At 42.0% G+C, this 17,381-nt stretch overlaps 1 protein-coding gene across 5 annotated transcripts in view; it reads left to right on the top strand.

Moving 5' to 3' along the window:
• The first annotated feature begins 2,016 nt into the window (after positions 1 to 2,016).
• Positions 2,017 to 17,381, top strand: part of rnf31 (ring finger protein 31) — a 104,433-nt gene continuing 89,068 nt past the window's right edge. For all 5 annotated transcript variants that reach the window (XR_013077900.1, XR_013077898.1, XR_013077899.1 and 2 more), the window contains exons 1-4: positions 2,017 to 2,309; positions 3,557 to 3,755; positions 13,356 to 13,502; positions 14,140 to 14,295. Coding sequence is in view for 2 of the 5 variants with exons in the window: in XM_076745922.1 (XP_076602037.1) it covers positions 3,558 to 3,755; positions 13,356 to 13,502; positions 14,140 to 14,295 (501 nt within the window). In the remaining 3 variants the exon portion in view is untranslated. The remainder of the gene's footprint in view (positions 2,310 to 3,556; positions 3,756 to 13,355; positions 13,503 to 14,139; positions 14,296 to 17,381) is intronic.

The raw sequence follows: 17,381 nt of genomic DNA, 5'->3' as shown, positions 1-17,381 counted from the left end.
ACTAAGCGCAAACTAGATGGGATGGCATGTCGCTGCAGAATGCTGTAGTAGCCATGCTGGTTAAGTGTGCCTTGAATTGTGAATAAATCACCAAGAGTGCCACCAGCAAAGCATCCCCACACCATCACACCTCCTCGTCCATGCTTCATGGTGGGAACCACACATATAGAAACCATTCCCTCACTTTTTCTGTGTCTCGCAGACATGGCAGGTGGAGCCAAAAATCTCAAATTTGGACTCATCACGTTGGACTCATCAAGAACGTTGTTCTTCCTCTTCCTCAGAAGTGGTTTCTTTGCAGCAATTTGACCATGGAGGCCTGATTCACACAGTCTCCTCTGAACAGTTGATGTTGAGATGTGTCTGCTACTTGAACTCTGTGAAGCATTTATGCGGGCTTTAATCTGAGGTGCTGTTAATTTGCAGTTTCTGAGGCTGGTAGCTCTGATGAACTTATCTGCTGCAGCAGAGGAAACTCCTGGTCTTCCTTTCCTGTGGCAGTCCTCATGAGAGCCAGTTTCATCATAGCATTTGATGATCTTTGCAAACTGCACTTGAGGATACATTCAAAGTTCTTGAAATTTTCCAGATTGACTGACTTTCATGTCATAAAGTAATGATGAACTGTTGTTTCTCTTAGTTGAGTGGTTCTTGCCATAATATGGATTAGAACAGTAGTTAAATAGGGCTATTCACTGTATAGACCTTTGTAACAACACTATCTCTGCACAACTGATGGTCTCAAACACATTAAGAAGGAAAGAAATTCCAGACATTAACTCTTGACAAGGCACACCTGTTAATTGAAAACCACTCCTGGTGACTACCTCATGAAGCTGATTGAGAGAATGCCAAGAGTGTACAAAGTGGAGCAAATAGTGGCTACTTTGAAGAATCTAAAATATAAAACATATTCTGATTTGTTTAACACTTTTTTGTTTACTACATAATTCCATATGTGTTCTTTCATAGTTTGGATGTTGTCAGTATTAATCTACAATTTAGAAAAAATAAAGAAAGAAAGAAAGAAAGAAAGAAAGAAAAACCATTAAATGAGAAGGTGTGCCCAAACTTTTGACTGGTACTGTATATAACAATTAGCTCCACATTGGACACAAACACCAGTCCCCAGGTGAAAATCCTGTGGTTAAATCATCCACCATGACCTTTTACAAAGCCTGCTCAATTCCAATGATGGCCCAAGAGTAATTACGATATAGGAACAACACTAACACACCTTCCTGGTGACACTGTGACAAATACTAACATATTAAGATACAATTTTAAGTTCCATTTTTATTGAATGTTTTGATATTTTATATCACTTAAATATCTCATTGTCTGCTGTCACTTTGATGCTGCTTAGATGTAAGAAGTGAATTAAACACAAAACAGTATTTTTTAAATGTTTTAAAGAATAATAAACATGATTATAAAAGTAATTTTTGTGTAGTTGTAGGTTTGTTCCTTTTTATTTAGCTCAACGTGCGAAATCGTGACATCCATGACAAAAATAATTGCATAAAAAGAATGAAGAACAAAACGTGCTTGCTCAACAAAATAGTAGTAGTAAAGCGTGTGTTTTCCCTCCTTTTTATTTAGCTTACAGGCAAAATCATAGGCTCCATGGTAGATATTATTATTATTATTATTATTATTGTGGATTATTATTTAACATTATAAAAAGAATGAAAATTAAATAAAAAACGCAATTAAATGTGAGATGTAATAATAATAATAATCACCATCATCATAATAATATTTCCTTACAAAATAGCCTTCACACCGGTCGGTGCTCGAACCCTTCATAACTAAGTAGGTAGATGAGTTATGTGATCCGCATCATGTAATTTATATATAAATAGCTTAATGGCCAACTTTGAGATAAATAAACATCACGTACTTGCGTTTTACCTATTGCTAACTGAATGACAGTTAAATGTAATATAAAAAGCTGAAATTGAATAATGACATAGCCATAAAGCATCGGTTCACAAACCTATGGATGACGTCATCTACGATGCGTCCATGTTTTGCTCGAGCTTGAGGAGAGACCCCCGTGTGATTTGGATTGGATTTGGATGTACTGGACCATTTTTAGTACCATTTTGCGGTTAAAGTAGCCACAGAATGGTTACATTACAGGTAGATAGGTACATTACTGCTATAATACTGACGACCTTGCATTACGTCATTAAAGAGACGGACACTCGGCGTTGTCTCGCTCGCAGCTTGGCGTGAAATCAACGTGAGGAAGGAGGACCGTGTGGAGCAGCCCCTGATCACTGCTGTGTTCCTGTAGACCAGAGGTAGGGAAACAACACGAGCATAGACCGACAGCTTCACTGACTCCTGATTTCACCACGGCGTGAGTGTTCATGTAACCTGCTGCACAGTGGATGACATCCGCAGTGACTGTTGAAATACTGTAATAGTATTATAGTATAAGTGCAGCATTACAAATGTTCCTGAGGTAAAAATAATCTAAACATGAATAATATGAAAATTAAAACATTGCCTTTAAGAATAAATGGTCCCTCTTTGACACATTTTATGGACTCTATGTTTTGTGTTGAAAATCTTTATCTGCAATGAAAGGTGTATCTTCAGCTGAAAGTTAAATGTAAGGCACACATGTAGCTTGTGGACCTTAAGTATATGTAGTATAAGTACCTCAAAGTTGTCCACAAGTACAGTGCTTGAGTAAATGTACTGTCTTTCCTTCCAACCCTGCTGCTGACTCAATCTTATGTTGCTCTGACTGCACCCAATAGCCATAATCATGGGGAAACTAAACTAAAGATAATGTAATAATAAATTGCTGCTTTGCAATATGTTGTATTGTGATGTCAATCAAGATTCACGCTAGCAAGATTTATACAGGAAGCATAATGACATGTAAACTATAATGAAGTGTTTTCCACACACAAGAAAAGCATTACAGAAGAGATTTGTATCAATGAACTGAAAATGAAGCAAGAATATCAACCACTCACTGGTTGCAGTTTCTTTAATGTAAAGGTTGTCTTTGTTTTATGTCATTGTAAACTGAGTATCATTTTGGACTGTTGGTCAGAAAAAAAACAAGAGTATGTTACCTTGGATCTTGGGATAATGAAATTAACACTTAACATATTTTTTTTTTACCCTTTATATACAAAAAAGAATACATTAATAAAATCAATAATCAGTCCATTAATAGCAAAACTATTAGCATTAAAGACAATATAGTTGCAGCCATAAAGAAACATCTGGCAAAAGAATAAGTAAACAAGAATAAGACTAAAGCATCCAGTAGCAACTTTTGATACATTTTGTTTTTAGGCATGCCCGTGGAATGTCAATACCAGTCCACCGGTCCACGATACTGGTCCACCCCACCACTTTGGTCCAAACTGCAAACAGCAAACACCAAACTCTGAAGGAATCCTCATTTCTCTGATATCTAGATAACATGATATTTTATAAATGTATATGATTTATTGTAAATGCATCTGTGCTGTAGTTTCATACAGATATCAGTCACTGAATTTGTGTCTGTACGTTCTGTGCGTAGAATGCCATCTCTGTCGGAGCAGCTGCAGGAGGTGCGGAGTCGGGCTGAAGTTTGTCTGTACTCTGGTGGCAGGGTGGTGGAGGTGCGGGCCGGGGTAATGTCAATGGCTAATCTGCCCTTACCACCCTGCTCCAAATACCACCACATCACTGCAGAGACCATGGTCATAGAAAACAGCTTTGGCAGAAACAGGAAGGAGGTGAGAAAGAACAAGTACACATACACTATCACATGCAAATGATAAGACCTTATTTATCCCACGTTGGGGAAATTCACCTGTTATAGCACCAGAATTGAAAAGGAGAGGAAGAAAAACAGAACAAGTAGAACAATAATAGACAGTAAAAAAGGATACTAAACATAATTAACAATAGATAAAAATATACACAATAAAATCAACTGTACAAGGCGATGTACATTATATACAAAGAGTATAAAATAAATATTGCCAAATATTTAGTCGGTCACAAAATTTAGTGTATCACACAACGGGAAAAGTCACTCCAAAGACATTGCTCCACCAATGTATTTATACTATCTCTCTCATCCATTTTGTAATCACCCTGTCGTGCCAATTGTCTAACTTGCCAGCAGCCTCTCTCATAATCACGCATACATATCTTTCAAGTAATACATAAATAAACTAAATGCTGAATTAATATTCACTTTTGTGTTTTCATCTATACAATTTAGGGATGCTCACAGCATTTCACGTACAACCAGTTATCTGAGTCTGATCCCCTAATTGCAGTCACTTACTTTTTGTAAGACTCAACCTGGAGGGGTAGGTCCTTGGTGGATAGCCAGACCTTTCTTACTCTGGTGCAGGGGAGCGATTGGCGTGGGCAGAGTAGCACTCTACAGCTTGTAGCAGGGCATTGCAGGCCTGGGACCAGATGCGTTTGCAGCGCTGGATGAGGGGCAGCAGGCCTCCCGTTCTTCACTGGGGAATAACGGAGGCCAGTAGCTGTAGACACACCGGAAAGGGGACATCCCAGTGTTGAAGAGCCACCTCTTTCTCTTGGTTGATGTGCTCTGATTGGCTGCTGGTTTGGGGGTGGAACCCGGAGGAGAGACTGGCTGTTGCTCCCAACAGGTTGCAGAACTCCCTCCAGAAAATGGAGGTGAACTGGGGGCACCACACACCACATCTTATTCTTTATAATATTCTGCAGGAAAACCATCATTACCTGGCGATTTCCCAGTATTCATTAATAATACAGCTTTCCTTATTTCCCCTTCAGTTATAGATGACTCTAACTTCCTTGCTTGTTCTGTGTAAAGTTTAGGCATATCAATATTAGAGAAAAACAGTTCTTGCTCCCTTTTGTTATCACTACAAGATACTGTTGATGTATATAGTTTCTCATAATACTGTTGTAATGTCTTGTTTATGTCTGTTGCTGAAGTTACCAGTTTATCCCCCTGTTTAACAACTGAGATTATGCTTGAGGAGTCTTTTCCTTTCACATGTCTAGCTAATATCTTTCCTGTTTTTTCCCCATCCTAAAAAGTAGTTTTCAATCTATATAAGGAATATTCTACCTTTTTTTTTTTTAATAGATATTATGCAGCTGAAACTTAAGCTTACAAAGTTCCTGATATTTGGATTCTGAAAATTGTTGCGCCAAATCATTTTCCTTTAATTTAATTTCACCTTCCAATTTCCTATCTTATTCAGGTTTTCTTTTTTCTCCAGAGCAGAGTGTGCTATCAATTTCCCTCTTATATAGGCTTTTGAGGCTTCCAAGACTGTTGCAATGTCCTCTGTACTGCCTATGTTTAGTTCAAAGAAAGATTTCAAATCTTTACCTAACAGCACCCTAAAGCCTGTAGCAAAGACATATTCATTCTCCATCTAAAACTCCTACCCATATCTGATCCTGTAGTCATTCACATTTCCACTGCTGCATGGTCTGTAACAGCAATAGATCATATATCACAACTAACCACACTGTTTATTAAGGGGCTTGCAATTAAAAAGAAATCTGTTCTGGAGTGTGATCTATGACAATGGGAAAAAAACGTGTATTCCCTCTCTCGAGGATTAGTAAGTCTCCGGACATCTACAAGTGCCCTGTCCTCTTTTAACACGTGGATTGCTTCCTGTCTTCAGTCATCAGTGGGCCCTTAAATCAACTTTTATCTAAGATAGAGTCCATCACTTGATTAAAGTCTCCTGCCGGTATTATTTGCCCATCCATTTCTCCTAAAATCTTATTCACCTCATGAAAAAAGTGGGGATCCCCCTTATTTGGTGCATAAATGTTACACAGTATCACCTGTAAGCCCTCTATTAATGCCTGCACACATATCATTCGTCCCTCTGCATCTTTAACCTCTTTAAGCAGCACAAAATGTATGTTTCTATTGATCAAAATCATAACCTTGTTGTGGGAACTTGAAAGTGAGCTATAAAAACAATGTCTCACCCAACCAGTTTTAAATTTTTCCACCTCCCCCTCATTTAGGTGGGTTTTCTGTATGAAAACTATGTCTGCCTTATTAGTCTTCAAATATGATAGAATTTTATGCCTTTTGACTGGATTTCCACTTCCATTAATATTCCAAGACATGTACTTAATGCATCTCCTGGTCATAATTGTTCAGATATCTCTCCATAATCATGTCTACAATACTGTGCATGTTCAAGATGTCCACACCTATTGGCATCACTCCTTGAGGCCCTGTACTTTGCAAAAACATGAACATATAACCTGGAAAGGGAACATTTCCAATACAAAACAAAAAAGAAAAAATAACTAAACTAAACCAAAATTCAGGCCAAACAACGTCTGACAGTCCTGAAACTGTCATGTGCAGCTTTAAATGTCCAACAGAAAAAAAAACCTTATCTGGTCCGTGGGTTACCGCTCCTCCCGCGTATGATCCCTCGGTGGCAGTTTTGCCAAGTGGAACTCCCGCCGACGTTATCTTTACAACATGTATGGGCTCTTGAACACACACATCCATCAGCTCACCTCCCTCTTTGGATGTTCAACCTTCGTTGTTGTTGATGAATTTGTCTGTCGCCGTTGCTGTGGTGAAACTCGTGTTTTTCCCCTGCCACTTTAACCACAGCATGGCCGGGTAGGCCAGGGTGTGCTTCACCTCCATCTCCCGAAGCTTGCGCTTCACGGAGGTGAAGGATTTTCTCTTCTCTGCCAACTCTTCGTCATATCAGGGAATACTGACAGCCGATATTGGTCCCATTCGAAGCCTCGTTTTTCTTTTGCCGCATTTATCACTTTTTCTCAGAAACTGTATGATCACCGGTCTCGGCGGTCGATCTGGGTCTAGGTGTGAACAGCCGATGTACTCTCTCGATTTCAAACTCAGCAGCATCAGCCCGAACTCCCAGCCCCTTTTCTAGAATTTTTTGAATGCAGCTCAATAATGTCCCATTGGTCCCAAATGTTTCCTTCAAGCCTACCAGCCTCACATTGTTCCTTTTGCTGTGATTCTCCATAGCTTGAATATGCACCCATATATCAACCATTAGCTTACTTTTCTTGTCCTTGTCAGTGTGTGACCGCTCTGCAGCTTCCTCCAGGCGCATAATGCATGTCTCGGCTTCCGACAATCTCTCCTGCATAACAGTCACTGTTGTTTTCAACTCCGTCTTAGTCTCCTTAATAGTCAAGACATCCGTTGCAACGCTCATCAGTCTGGTGTTCATTTTAATGATTTCCATGAACAAATTGTCGAGACAGGGAGATCCTCCTCATTCTGGGGGCTTTTCCGGGTCGCTGTGCGGCCTGTGCTTTTAAAATACTTTGACAACGACATTTCGCCTATTTCTGATTGGTTCTTTCCAATAACACAACGCCAACACTATATTTTTCGAAACAGAGGTGAATCTTACTCAAATACGAGCCTGTATTTTAAAATAATTTACAACTTAACATGTTGGGGAGTGGAGAGTCCCTAAGCAGCCGCCATCTTGTTCGCCGTACCCACGTGACTCCTCCGACATTTTAAGTTTTTACTACCCTTAGGGATGAATAAAGTATCTATCTATCTATCTATCTATCTATCTATCTATCTATCTATCTATCTATCTATCTATCTATCTTTACAACATCTTTTCGGCCTGGTGTCAAGAGATGGGCAGTAGAGGCTCCAGCCCCCATTTTAGAATTTGTTTAGCTTTGTTATCCCTTTTATTCTCTGGATTCCTGTCTCTTTGTGAATCACCACAACAATTACAACTTACAACATGATGTGCAATAATGGGACATTGTGTGCGACATAATCTTTGATGAACATTTTTAATCAAAACTATACACTCTCTAGACACCTCTACTTCAACTGCTTCTAATAGATAGGTTTCATCCTTACCTTTAACCTCTTTATATTTCTGTCATTGTGTATATTTTGGATATGCACCTTATTATACCGCAACTGCTGCAGTTTTGATGTAGCAGAGAATGGTTACAGAGAATCAGTCATTTATTTTTAGTCTGTCTTGCGAACAGGGTCACTTGTCAGCTGGTTGAAAAAATATGAATAATTGAATGAAGGGGTTTGTGGGATTTTAGAGAGGTGTATGTTGGTGTACCATCACTAAACTGTGTGACTAAAACATTATGGAACAAAAGTGTGCTAAGCTGTTGATCTGCTCTCAGACGCACTCATTCTTGGCACCAAAATTACTGTATGCCACTTGTTTGCTTGCATCGCCACACCCTCGACTGCACCTCTCTTCCCAGTTCCCAAGGCACCAAACCTGCGCAGCTATGGAAGTAACCTCAGTGCTCCCCAGGAAATTACTGCTTTGGTAGGTGGAGCCGCCGGGTCCTGGCGCCAGGGCTGCCAGCACGGATGCTCTTGGTGCCGAGGGTCCCGGTGCGGGTGCTGCCGATACTGCGGACTTGCAAGGTTGCGGCTCTGACAAGCAGCCTGAGTGTGTCAGCAGTGGAAGAATGGTGAGAAGGGGGAGCGCAGGAAGGTGAGGGGGGTGGGCAAAAAGAGGTGAGCAGGGAGGTGAGGCAGGAGTGGGTGTGGTGGAGAAGGGGAGTGGTGAGCAGAGAGGTGAGGCAGGAGTCTGTGCGGTGGAGAAGGTGAGTGGCGAGCAGGGATGTGAGGCAGGAGTGTGTGTGGTGGAGAAGGTGAATGGTGAGCAGGGAGGTGAGGCAGGAGTGTGTGTGGTGAAGAAGGTGTGTGGTGAGGCAGGTAAGATGGGTGAGACAGGTGAGGCTTGTGATCAGAGAGGTGAGGTGGGTAAAGTCAGTGAGCAGGTGGGTGAGGCTGAGGAGATGGAGCTGGAGGCTCCAGGTAAGAAGGTTCCTAAGAAGGTGGTAGCTGCTGCTAAGGCCTGTAAGCAGGCGGGCAGGCTGAGTGCGGGGGGAAGCGTGGACTCAGACGGCAGCGACAGTGAGAGCTGGGTGTCTGACCACAGCAGCGTCTCCAACACTCAGCCAGGGAGTCAGGAGTTCATCTACCCACTTGCTAATTTTAAAACATTCCTGTGACAGACCAAAAGTCTGAAAAATGTCAAATTTGAACAGTTCTTTCCAGATTTGACTTTTTTCTCTACATCAACAAAGGCATCATATAAAACATAAAGCTCACTCTGGTTTTACTGACCAAGAAGTGTACAGACTGAAGAAAGTAATGTTCAAAGTTAGAAAACAGTTGGCACAATTTTAATAGATTTTAATGGAACATTTTAGAATTTTTTTGACACTTTTGGCTGTTTTTAGTATAGTTTTTAACCTCTCTTTTATGAATAATTTTAAAATCAGGTCCCTAAATTTGAATGGGGCCAAAAAAAAAAAAAAAAAATAAGAGTACTACTATACGACACAGCCAAACTAAAGTAGTTAGATGTCCTAATTGTGCAGCAATATCAACAATGAGATGGACTGGAAAAGGGAATGGGGAGGGGAAGTCTTTTTAAGTCACGGCACAGCACAGAGTGCCAGGATGGGCATCCTGCTCTCCAGGAGATTCACTCCTAAGTTTGTAGACACAGAACATGTCATCCAGGGAAGTTGCCTTTTAATACGGGCTGCTTTTGATCATTTTAACCTTGTTTTTATGAATATTTATGCTCCTAACAGTGGTGCAGTGAGAAGGCGTTTCTTTGAAAACATTAATGAAAAACTGAAACAGTTCGGGTCATGAAATTATGTTTTTATTGGTGGGGATTTTAACTGTACTCTAAATGAGATTTTAGTTTGGAACCATGCAGAGCCTCATCCAGCTTCCCAGCATGCTTTGAGGCAGCTGGTCTCTGCCCATGGCCTGGTGGACATATGGAGGAGGATGCACACAGGCTCCAGACAGTACTCATGGTCCCACATGAGTGAAAACAAAATCTCGTTAGCTCGTCTGGATCGTTTTTATAGTTTTAAACATCATTTTAATGTAATCATGTAAGATTTTACCTGTTGGTTTTTACTGATCACTCGTTGGTTTTATGTAGTGTTTTCACGGGAAATATTGTACCCAAAAGCATTTTAATTCAGGTTTAACAGTTGACCAAAGTTTTAGAGAAGCATTAAATTATTTCTGGAAAGCTTTTAGACAGACAAAGAAGGATTTTACCTGTCTAAGGCAGTGGTGGGACCATGGGAAGGTCCAGATTAGATTATTATGCCAGCAGCACACACTCAATGTATCCTGAGTCATCAGACATAGACATAGACATAGACAAACTTTATTGTCATTCAGTAAACAGCAGGTGTACACCAAACAAAATTTCTATTGCAGCAGGCTCAGCACAGGGTAGAAAATAGTAAAGTATAGAAAGTATATATATGTGCAGTATATGTATATATATAAATGAAGAGTATGTAGTGAAATAATTAACAATTATCTTAAAGAATATTAAAATGAACAGCTGAATAATTATGGTATATACAGTGTATCAATGAACAGTATGTAAAATAAACAGTGAGAAGTAGGAATATAGATCAGATCAGAGATCTGGAGACCGATGTTGTGGATTTAGAAAGATTGAGTCCACGGGGAAACAAGTATTTTGAAACTCCCAAATCTAAAAGAATGGCTTTAGTCAACCTGCTTTACACTAAAGTCCATGGTGTGCTGGTATGGTCCCGGATACAGATCATCTCTGAGATGGATGCTCCCTCTGGCTATTTCTTTGGTTTGGATAGGAAAAAACGGCAGAGCAGAGTGATCCACTCGCTGCTCTCGGACATAGGAGGGGAACTAAGTGAACCAGGACAGATCTGCAAAAGAGCAGCAGGTTTTTACTAATTGCTGTTTGCAAGTGACTACTGCAAAAACGAGGAGCCGTTAGAGGAGTTCTTTGCAGAGCTACCTCAGGTCTTTACAGAGACTAACTCCCAGCTGGAATGTCCACTGGGCATACAGGAACTGTATGTAGCCCTCCAGGCCATGCAGGGCCACAAGGCCATGGGAATAGATGGGTAACCTGCAGGAGATAAAAAATTGGCGTCCTGTATCCCCCCTGTGTACAGACTACAAGATCCTTTCCAAAGCCCTGGCCTTCCGCCTCAGAATGGCCATGGAGCAGGTCATCCACCAGGACCAGACCTACTGCATGCCTGCCAGGTCCATGGTAAATAACATCTACCTGATTCGGGACGTTTTGGAAGTCTCCCATTCATTGGGTTTGAACACTGGATTGGATTAGATCAAGAAAAGGCTTTTGACCATGTTGAACACAGCTTTATCTGGAAAACCATGGGGAAGTTTGGGTTCAGTGCTGGTCTCATCGGCGAGAGTCAGGTGTTATACCAGGACATTGACAGTATGCTGAAGGTGAACGGTAGCTTGTGTACTCCTTTTATAGTGCATAGAGGTGTCCGACAGGGCTGTGCTCTGTCAGGGATGCTCTATGCACTCTTCCTGGAACCCCTCCTTCTCAAAATACGTTCAAATACTAAAGGATTGATTTTACCAGGTTTGAAAAAAGGAGTGGTTTTATGGGCTTATGCTGACAACGTTATTGTTTTTATTAAGAACCAAGATGATATAAAACACTAACAAAAATTATTTTCAGTTTTATCCTCAGCCAGAGTGAACTGGAGTAGAAGTGAGGCGCTGGCAGTGGGAGAGTGGCCCCACAGCCTTCCAGTTCTCCCCCAGAACCTGGTCTGGAAGAGAGATGGGCTGAGATACCTGGGGATGTTTCTGGGAGATGAAAGCATTGTAAAAAATAACTGTGAAAATTTAACAGAAAAAGTGGAAAGTAAGCTTTTAAAATGGCTGCAATGTCCTACAGAGGCAGAGTGTTAATTTTGAATAACTTTGTAGCCTCTCTGTTGTGGCACCGGTTGGCCTGCCTAGATCCTCCATCAGGCCTGCTCGCTGACATCCAGAGCAGGATGGTGGAGTTCCTCTGTAACGGCTGGCACTGGGTGCCACAGAGTGTACTGTTTTTACCCAGAGAGGAGGGGGGGCAGGGCCTTGTCCACCTGGCCAGTAGAACAGCCACTTTTAGAATACAGTTTGTGCAGAGGTTCCTCTCAGGACTTCCTGACCTGGTGTGGAGGGACATGGCCAGCTCTAACCTCAGGCGTTTTAACAACCTTGGGCTGGATGCGGCTCTGTTTTTAATTGGTTTTAAGTTTTTAAATTTAGGTGGGTTACCTCCTTTTTATCAAAGTACTCTTAAATCTTTTGCTGTCTTTGATTTTAAAAGACCCCAGAAACATCTCGCTCTGTACTGGCTGTTGGAGGAGCCCCTGGTGTGTGGTGCCTGCCTGGATGTTAGCTGTGATTCCACCCCAGGACTGACGAGGGTGCTATGCAGCACATGAACTGTAGAGTTAAAGCAGCTGGTGGAAGCAGCAGGGCCGGCACTGTCAGACATCCAGGCAACAGGCGCTGTGCTGGGACTGTGCTCTGCCCGGCTGGTCCAGAGGAGCCTGGAGCCGTGGAAGCAGAAACTCTGTGTCCGCGAGAAAAGCCTTCTGCTGCAGTACAGTGGGGAAGGGATGCAGCCGGACCCCACAGACACCTTCCCTGAAACTCACCTGAGAACCCAACTTGCAGACTTGGGAGGGCCACTTTTAATGCGCAATCCACAGGAGCTAGCCCTGCACGGTGCTGACAAAAAGACTCTGTACAAACTGTGTGTAAAAAAACATAAACAAAAAGAACCTGGCAGACAGACTGGTCAGTGTGTGGACAGACAGACTGGGGGACAGACCCCCCAGTGGAGGACTCTTTACAAGCCCCTACTGAAGAAGAGAATGGGCGACTTACAGTGGAGAGTTTTACATGGTGCTTGCCACCAATGCGTTTTTATCTGTAATAGTTCCCACTGTTTTAAACCGTTGTCCTTTGTGTGGTCTGTCCGAGAATGTTTTCAATGTTTTTACCGAGTGCAACAGACTGACAGTGTTTTTTTAGCTTTTTAACTGGAATTTTTAATCTGTTCAATGTTGTTTTTACTGGCCCAGTTAACCAGTGCCAACTGGTAAATTTTCCCATTGGGGAAGCCAAGATGGTGATCTACGTTACACGTAGAGACAGACTGCAGGATGGACCAGACCTGGACCCTCTGGCCATGTGGAGGACTAACATCAGAGCCAGGCTGAGGCTCGAGTTCTGCTTCCACAAGGCCATGGGGACCTTAGACCATTTTAATGTTTTGTGTCCAACAAGGAGCTGATATTCAACAGCTGTCTTAATTAGAGTGTCTCTGTTAAAGAAAAAAAATTTATTTATGTACATGCTTAGTTGAAAAGAAACATGTTTAAATTAATGTAACTTTTAAAAATAAAAAAAAAGTCTTCTTCTTCTTCTTCTTCTTCTTCTTCTTCTTCTTCTTCTTCTTCTTCTTCTCCTTCTTTTTTAGACTCTTGCGTCTCTCCAGCGCTTGTCTACAGCATTTAACATCCTGGAAAAGTATGGCTGTAACTTGACAAATCCCAACAGGCCAAAGTACTGGAGGACTGTGAAACACAACAACCCAGTTTTCAGGGCCACCGTTGATGCTATTCAGGTAAACAAACAAAAAAAAAGAAAGAAAGAAAGAAGAAGTTAAAGAGTATGGTAGAGTATTAGGTAGAGTATAACAAGCACTACAGAAGAATGTACTACTCAAGGGATCAAAAGAACTCAGAACTGAGTAAATCATTATGTACAAGCTCTCATGACATTTTGATGGCATGTTTAGCCAGTCTACAAATTGCCACATTGTTCAGTTGGTAAGTAGCCCTGTTATCTAAAGTTACATCGTGTAACTTGTTTCCACCTAGTCCTGTGACATTGATTGCTGATAATGCTGTACTTCCCTGAACCTGCCTTGAACTGGTTCCTATCTTGTCCCAAACCTGTCCTGAGCCACTCCTAAATCTGCCTAGAAACTACACTGAAACTACTTTGAAACATGTTCCAATCTTGCTATGAACCTGTCCAATACCTGTCCTAATCCTGTCCTGATCTTGTCCCAAATGTGTGTTTACCCTATCCTGAGACTGTGATATTTTTTTCTGAATGATGATGATGTCCCAAGAAATGATTTTTTCATGCTGCTTGAGAGAACTTCTATGTAAAGAACCTGGGAAGGTCTAATTTCATATTCAGCTGAAAAATAAACCAAAGTTCACATTACACCCATTTGTTCTTTCTGCTCCCAGGGAGGACGAGCAGTGCTCTGTCTCTATGGTTACTCCAACCAGCAGCCAGATGGGCTCAGCTTCCCTGATGATGTTATGGATCCTGATGTGGGTCGAGTTGCTGCAGTAACGCTAGAAGTGATGTGCCTGAGGATGGAACTAGAAATGCTTATTAAGGTGTGTATGTGTGTGTGTGTGTGTGTGTGTGTGTGTGTGTGTGTGTGTTTGTGTATACTAGCTAGTTACATGTAATTGATTTTAATTTCGATGAATCCTCTGCATCTTCTTTTTGCAACATGAGCCTTCCTAATAATTGTGCATTTCTGTTTGCTCCAGTTCTTAATATGTCGGTTTGCTATGAAATCAAATAAGCATTTAAAAACTTAATATTTTGTATAGTAGGGAATAGACCACTCAGTGTGGAGACTCTGTGACTCTGTGCAGTATATGTCCATTGTGTGCCATATTGTTGTTGACAAGTGTGAATCTCCGCTGAATACATTTAAGGTGTGATTGAGATGGTCCAACAGTTGAGTAAAATTGCATTCGTCAGTAGAGGGTGTAAATGAAATATCATTGACTCAGTAATTCTGATGAGGGCTGCATAACACTGACCTATTATTGTTTCTTTCCTCACCATGTCAGTGATGGATTGCTACTACATGGTTGTAGATATAAAATCAACTGAAAGGAAAGGACTTTACACATCCCTAAAAAAGCATTAGAAAGACTCATTCATTTTGAACCAGCACAGACTCAAAATTTTATTCATTTGAATTTTTATGAGGTGTATATATCAAAGTGAATCAGAATTCAATATATATGAGGGCTTAATTAAGTGATCTGAAAAAGGTGTATGTGTGTATGTAGCCTAAATCATGCAAATTGTTCAGTTTCATGTTGACTGAAAAACTACACAAATTGCTCTACCTGAACTGCATAAATGGAGCCACAGGTGTGCTACTCTGCTCAACACAAATTTGTTTGTTTGGAGTCTTGAAATTACCAAACTGGTGCAAATGGAATCACCCAGTAAGTGATAATGATATCAATATGATAGTGAAACACTAGTTGTTGTAATCACTGTAGGAAAATGTTTTCGAAGCTTTAGCGGCTTTTCAACTGCTGAGAGCGGACAGTGGAGTGACAAAGAGCAGTAAGAGGAAAGGTGGGGGCATAGCGATGTTTGCGATGATGCTAGCATTGAGCTGCTAGCTGTTAGCATGGTCGTTTTATCTCCCAAGGGAATTCTCACATTGTGATCATTGTGATTACAGTGTACATCCCCTCGTTGGCCGATGCTGCAGCATGTAAGCTCCTATACACTGTGCTTTCACAGCTGCAGACATCGCACCCCCAGGCCCTCCTTGTCATATCTGGACACTTCAATCACACTTAACTGTCTTTTACTCTCCCCACTCTCCCCACTTTCACCTAGTATATTAAATGCCACACTGGAGACAACAGAACATTGGACTAACCGTATGCCAACACAAAGGATGCTAATAGCTCATCTGACCCCCCTGGGCCATTCTAGCCACAACCTGGCTCATCTGCTCCCTGCATACATACCTTTGGTGAATGAACAACTGCCAACCATCAGGTATGGGAAGATGATCAGAGAAGTACAGTATGGCACTGAAATGTTGTGCAGTTCACACACGGAGGACAATGACAGTTTGACAACCTGCACTACGGACTACATCAACCTGTGTGTGGAAAACACTGTGCCTACCAGAAAGGTACGGTGTTTCCCAAACAACAAATCCTGGGTGTCCCTGGAACTGAAAGCCCAATTTAATGAGAAGAAGAGGGTTTCAGAATCAGAATCAGAAAAAGCTTTATTGCCAAGTACGATTTTATGAGGAAATTGTTCTGGTGAAGTTGGTGCATGACACATCTACTAAGAAAAAGCTATTTAAAAAGTAAAAAAAAAAAATATAACAATATAAATATATATACACAAGTCTGTTTTTTTTCAGAAGCACAGTTTTTTTTTTTCTTTTTTTTTTTCAGAAACACAGTCTGTTTTTTCAGAATGAAGTCCAAGCTCAGCGTTGATGTAACACACAGAGTTTGGCAGTGTCAATGTGAAAAGTAGAGGCAGAGGTAAAGTGTGAAGAGCGTCCGGGGGGGTTCCGGGCTTTGTTGATAAGGCTGACAGCAGACGGGAAAAAACTGTTCTTGTGGCATGAGGTTTTGGTCCTGATGGACTGCAGCCTCCTGCCAGAGGGGAGTGTCTCGAAGAGTTTGTGTCCGGGGTGGGAGGGATCATCCACAATCTTTCCTGCACGCCTCAGTGTCCTGGAGGTGTACAGGTCCTGAAGAGATGGGAGATTACAGCCAGTCACCTTCTCTGCAGACCGTATGACACGCTGCAGTCTGCCCTTGTCCTTGGCGGTGGCAGCAGCGTGCCAGATGGTGATGGAGGAGGTAAGGATGGACTCAATTATGGCTGTGTAGAAGTGCACCATCATTGTCTTTGGCAAATTGAATTTCTTCAGGAGGTACATCCTCTGCTGTGCTTTCTTGATGAGGGAGCTGATGTTCGGCTCCCACTTGAGGTCCTGGGAGATGATAGTTCTCAGGAAGCTGAAAGACTCCACAGTGTCAATAGTGGAGTCACAGAGGGTGATGGAGGCAGGTGGGGCTCAGTTTTTCCTGTTGTCCACAACCATCTCCACTGTCTTTAGAGCGCTGAGCTCTAGGTTGTTCTGGTTGCACCAGGTCACCAGGTGGTCAACCTCCCACCTGTAGGCAGACTCGCCACCATCAGAGATGAGTCCGATGAGGGTGGTGTTGTCCGCAAACTTCAGGAGCTTGACGGACTTGTGAATGGAGGTGCAGCTGTTTGTATACAGGGAGAAGAGCAGAGGAGAAAGAACGCAGCCCTGGGGGGATCCGGTGCTGATGGTCTTTGCATCAGAGATGTGCTTTGTGCACTGTTTCCTGTCAGACAGGAAGTCTGTAATCCACCTGCAGGTGGAGTCAGGCACACTCAGCTGGGAGAGCTTCTCCTGAAGCAGAGTTGGGATGATGATATTAAAAGCAGAGCTGAAATCCACAAACAGGATCCTGGGGGGGACCTTTAAGGTGGGCATTGGTGCAGGTGACTGGAGTTGGAGCTGTTGGGAGGTGTCGTGGGGGATGGTTGCTGGACTGTCCCTTTGTTTTTCAAAGCGGCAGTAGAACTCGTTCAGGTCATTGACTAGGCGTCGATCACTGATGGAGTGGGGGGCTTCAGGCTTGTACTTGGTGATCTG

The sequence above is a fragment of the Chaetodon auriga genome, chromosome 12 (genome assembly GCF_051107435.1).
Source record: "Chaetodon auriga isolate fChaAug3 chromosome 12, fChaAug3.hap1, whole genome shotgun sequence".
NCBI classification, from domain to species: domain Eukaryota; kingdom Metazoa; phylum Chordata; class Actinopteri; order Chaetodontiformes; family Chaetodontidae; genus Chaetodon; species Chaetodon auriga.
The sequence above is the reverse complement of the archived record's forward strand: the minus strand, read 5'-3'. Positions and strand labels throughout refer to the sequence as shown.